The sequence below is a fragment of the Gossypium raimondii genome, chromosome 1, assembly GCF_025698545.1.
Source record: "Gossypium raimondii isolate GPD5lz chromosome 1, ASM2569854v1, whole genome shotgun sequence".
Taxonomy (NCBI): domain Eukaryota; kingdom Viridiplantae; phylum Streptophyta; class Magnoliopsida; order Malvales; family Malvaceae; genus Gossypium; species Gossypium raimondii.
This window is the reverse complement of record NC_068565.1, coordinates 37,393,755-37,397,314: the sequence shown is the minus strand read 5'-3', so window position 1 is coordinate 37,397,314 and position 3,560 is coordinate 37,393,755. Positions and strand designations below refer to the sequence as shown.

Genomic DNA, 3,560 nt, shown 5'->3' with positions numbered 1-3,560 from the left:
GAACATACTGCAAATTTTTGATGTCGTACTGCTGTTCAGATTACAATGACAATGCTTAACCTGGGCATATCCTGGTATGGCTATGTGAGGACATCTTTGAACTGTTGAGGTAACTCAACAAGATCTTGTTTTGTTTCTCCGGTTATGCACATTCCCTTAAGGTCACAATCTCCACTATCTCCTCAGGAAGTAAAATTTCCTTCCAGCTCTACCATCCTCAACAAGTCCGGAGATAGGCTACAATCTATGTCATTTTCAAAGTCATGAGATCCCCCTAAACACATCCATCGCTCAAAAAGAAAATCCTGAGCCTGTCGCAGCGTCACTCACGTCATTGATATCTGGGGACCCATAGTAAGTGCAAAAGAATATACAAAAGAATGTGTGAATTTATGAATGATTATCTGTACAATAATTATGAATGAAAGAATGATGTGGAAGAAAATCCAAAAGAATGAAAGAATAATTACTTGGAAATAATGAAAGAATATTGACTCAAAAATAAATGCCAAGATGTATTTTATTAGAATAATGATGTTCAGACATGAGCCTATTTCACAAAGGAATTTCTATCATTTTTAGGCTAAAAACAACAAAAATATTCTGAACATTACTCAAAATAAGCTTTAAAAACTATAGAGATTTTTCCGCAGTCTAATTATTTAGAACACCTCCAAGTTGATAAGGTCGAATATCTAATAAGGACTCTTAGTTGTCTTCATGCACGGCATTGATGTGAACGTTTCTTAACCCTTCTTCATACATTGCATTCACCTCATCATCGATATGATTGGGTAGCAGATTTTCTGCATTGGATGAACCATCAAATTTGACAACGCCTATATTGATGAGTCTTTCAACTAGCTTTTTGAAGGCAATGCAATTCTCTACTGAGTGCCCCATAATTCCAGCATGATAATCATATTGCGTGTTTGTATCATACCATTTAGGGTACGGAGGTTGTAGGGGTTTTGAGTAGAAAGGTGCAACAATGTGCACATCGAATAAGCTTTGATACAGCTCCTTATACGCCATCGGAATTGGTGTGAACTGGAGCTTCTCAGTACCTGGTTTCCCACCAGATCCGTGCTTTAAAGGGCCTTGATGTCTGGTAGTTTCTGTCTTTAGCCGGCCTACAGCGATTGGTCTTGAGTGGCCCTTGTTATATCTGCCTTCATTTATCCCCTTATTCCCTTTCTTCCTTGAGGCTTTTATAGTATTTGGGTGCTCTACCTTCGCCTGTTTTATTTCTGATGAATTGTCAAGAGCAACAGGATTGGATTTTGAGTCTGCCAGGCGATATACTGGTGTCGATGTACCAGTCAAATATTGTCGGGATCTGATAGTAAAGAGTGCCTCTTGTGGACATGCGTCTGGTTGGGCCTGGACACTTATCAAGGTAAAATCTGGGGAATATATAGGGTCTTCATTATCATCCCCAAAGTGAGCATTGGGCTTTCCCTTTACCCAATAACTGGGTTAGCTGGCTCATATTTATTTGGAATTCTAGCATCTGATTCCTCATTTCTTGTTAAAATTCAGTCAATTGCTCTTGCATCTGTATTTGCATTTGCTCTATTCTCTCCAATCTTTGGTCCATGCCTCCTGACTTTGCTCGGGTACTATAACGGTGTTCGGTTGATGGGTTGGTTTCCAGATTAACTGAGGAGTGACTTAAATTAATTAGAATCTTTTAATGTTTTTAAATGCATATGAAGTAATGCAATGCATGAATGTAAAAAGACGTCAATTTTGATTCAATTCCATATAAGAAAACCTTACTAGAAAGCAAATTTCTTTACATAAAGTGAATTACAAATAAGACTTTGCCCTAGTACCCAGAACTCTAATCTTCCTAAGTAACAAAGCTAATTCTCACCCCCGATCCGATTCTAATTCATATTTCACACTCAGCATGTCAGCCTGTACTGCTAAAGTCTGTGTATGATCAGCTACTTCTTGAATCTGGACCACAGCTTCCTCGATAAGATGATATCTACTTCTAACTTGACTCTGAAAGTGGTGAAGCTGTTCATTATTACGACTTTCATTTGCTTTCAAGTGCTTGATCTGAACTTCACAATTTTGCAGCACCGTTTGTAGCTCTTCGATTCTTTTCTTCATTTCGTCAATCTTGCTCAAGCTTGCTTTCAACTCTATCGTAGAGTTTCGGCTTCGATACTGACGAAGAGATCTTTCCAACACAATCACCCTATCCTTTAACTCGCCCTTTTCCTTCTGGCTTTCTGACAAACCTTTTTCTAAAGCCTCATTTCGCCTTTGCATCTCTTGAAATCTCTGTTCCCATCTATCGGTCTTGTCCTTTTCTTCTTGGATTTCGCCGCGCACTGTTTCGACGTCTTTCCCATTTCAGATTCTTATTGACAAACGCAACTTTTTATAATCTGTCTTTAAACTGCCCAGTTCCTCATCAGCCTTGTTTTTTCTCTTTCTTCAACCTCTCATTCTCAAGCTTCTGAACGTCTATGTCCAATCTCAAGTTCGTCTTTTCAGCCTCTATTTGCTCTATCCTTTTCTCCAAATCCGCGTTCTTCCTCTCAAAATCTTGTCTTACAATTTCCAATTCCGAAGGGATGACTCGCAAATGCTCTTCTATTGACTGGCCGTCCTCATTATTTAACTTAGGTGTGTTATCATTAATCCTCCTAGCCCACCATCTATAATACTCAGGAGTTGTCATCGGCCCTACGGCTAACCTCTTCATTCGGTGAGTCTATTTCCACGCATTGGACATTTCTTGAATCTTCTTTCTATAACCATCATCTTTGTATGAAAATTCACAATTAGCTATCCCTTAGGTCGCAGGTATAAACTGCCTTGACCTATATTGTCTTAGCACCAATAATGGGGCATATCCGACAGCTCCCCAAATACCCAATAAAGGTACCCAATCGAAATTACCACACCTATATAGGATCTCATCTGGAAGCAACCAAGGAGCTCTCCACTCAACATCTTCCTCTTGAAGATTTTGAAGAATTGCCATCCATTTTTCCTCCGAGATGTCATCTCTCCTCGGCGTAGCAACTATCTCTTTTAGTGGTGAATAATTTTCAGAAAAGACCCGATACGAAACTTTATCCACCTTCCAAAAGTGACTGTGAAACCATACGAGTAGAAGCTGCGCACATCCAATAAATCTACCATCACCCGTCCTTCGGCATGCATTCAATGAGCTGAAGGTTTCTGCCAAAATTGTCGAAATCGGTGTAACCTTCTTATCAAGCTGATCAAATAAATCGGTGACTGCTTCGTCCACATGCCCCAAGGCTTTAGGGAAGATAACCAAGCCGTATATACTTAAAGCAAAGATATCTAACCTCTTTCTTACGTCTGGGTGGGTGAGAATTGCATCATTCAAACTCCTCCAAGGAATGCACTTGCTGTCCCCCTTTTGTTTAACTCGTGCAGCGACCCACTGCTCACTCATCCCTGTTATACCTATCAGTTTCTTTGAAAAGGTTGGCACATTTACCGCTGTCGAGTAGACTCTATCCACTTGAAACTTTGAACATCGGAGTAAAGCCACATACTCCTGT

General features: G+C 39.9%; 1 protein-coding gene across 1 annotated transcript; it reads right to left on the bottom strand.

Moving 5' to 3' along the window:
- Window positions 1-708: 708 nt before the first annotated feature.
- On the bottom strand, window positions 709-2,286 carry LOC128039804 (uncharacterized). The gene is made up of 3 exons (XM_052628372.1): window positions 1,909-2,286; window positions 1,068-1,461; window positions 709-887 (listed from the first exon to the last, which is right to left on the bottom strand). The coding sequence occupies exons 1-3, from the start codon at window positions 2,284-2,286 to the stop codon at window positions 709-711; spliced, it is 951 nt and encodes a 316-aa protein (XP_052484332.1).
- Between the last annotated feature and the right edge of the window lie 1,274 nt (window positions 2,287-3,560).

Bases quoted from the DNA above. Each gene is read 5' to 3' on its own strand.
- LOC128039804 (XM_052628372.1), bottom strand. From the start codon at position 2,286: ATGCAAAGGCGAAATGAGGCTTTAGAAAAAGGTTTGTCAGAAAGCCAG. The intron at 1,462-1,908 runs GTGAAATATGAA...TATTGGGTAAAG, and splicing joins TACAGGCTGACATGCTGAGT to GGAAAGCCCAATGCTCACTT. The intron at 888-1,067 runs GTACTGAGAAGC...GGCACTCAGTAG, and splicing joins CGGATCTGGTGGGAAACCAG to AGAATTGCATTGCCTTCAAA.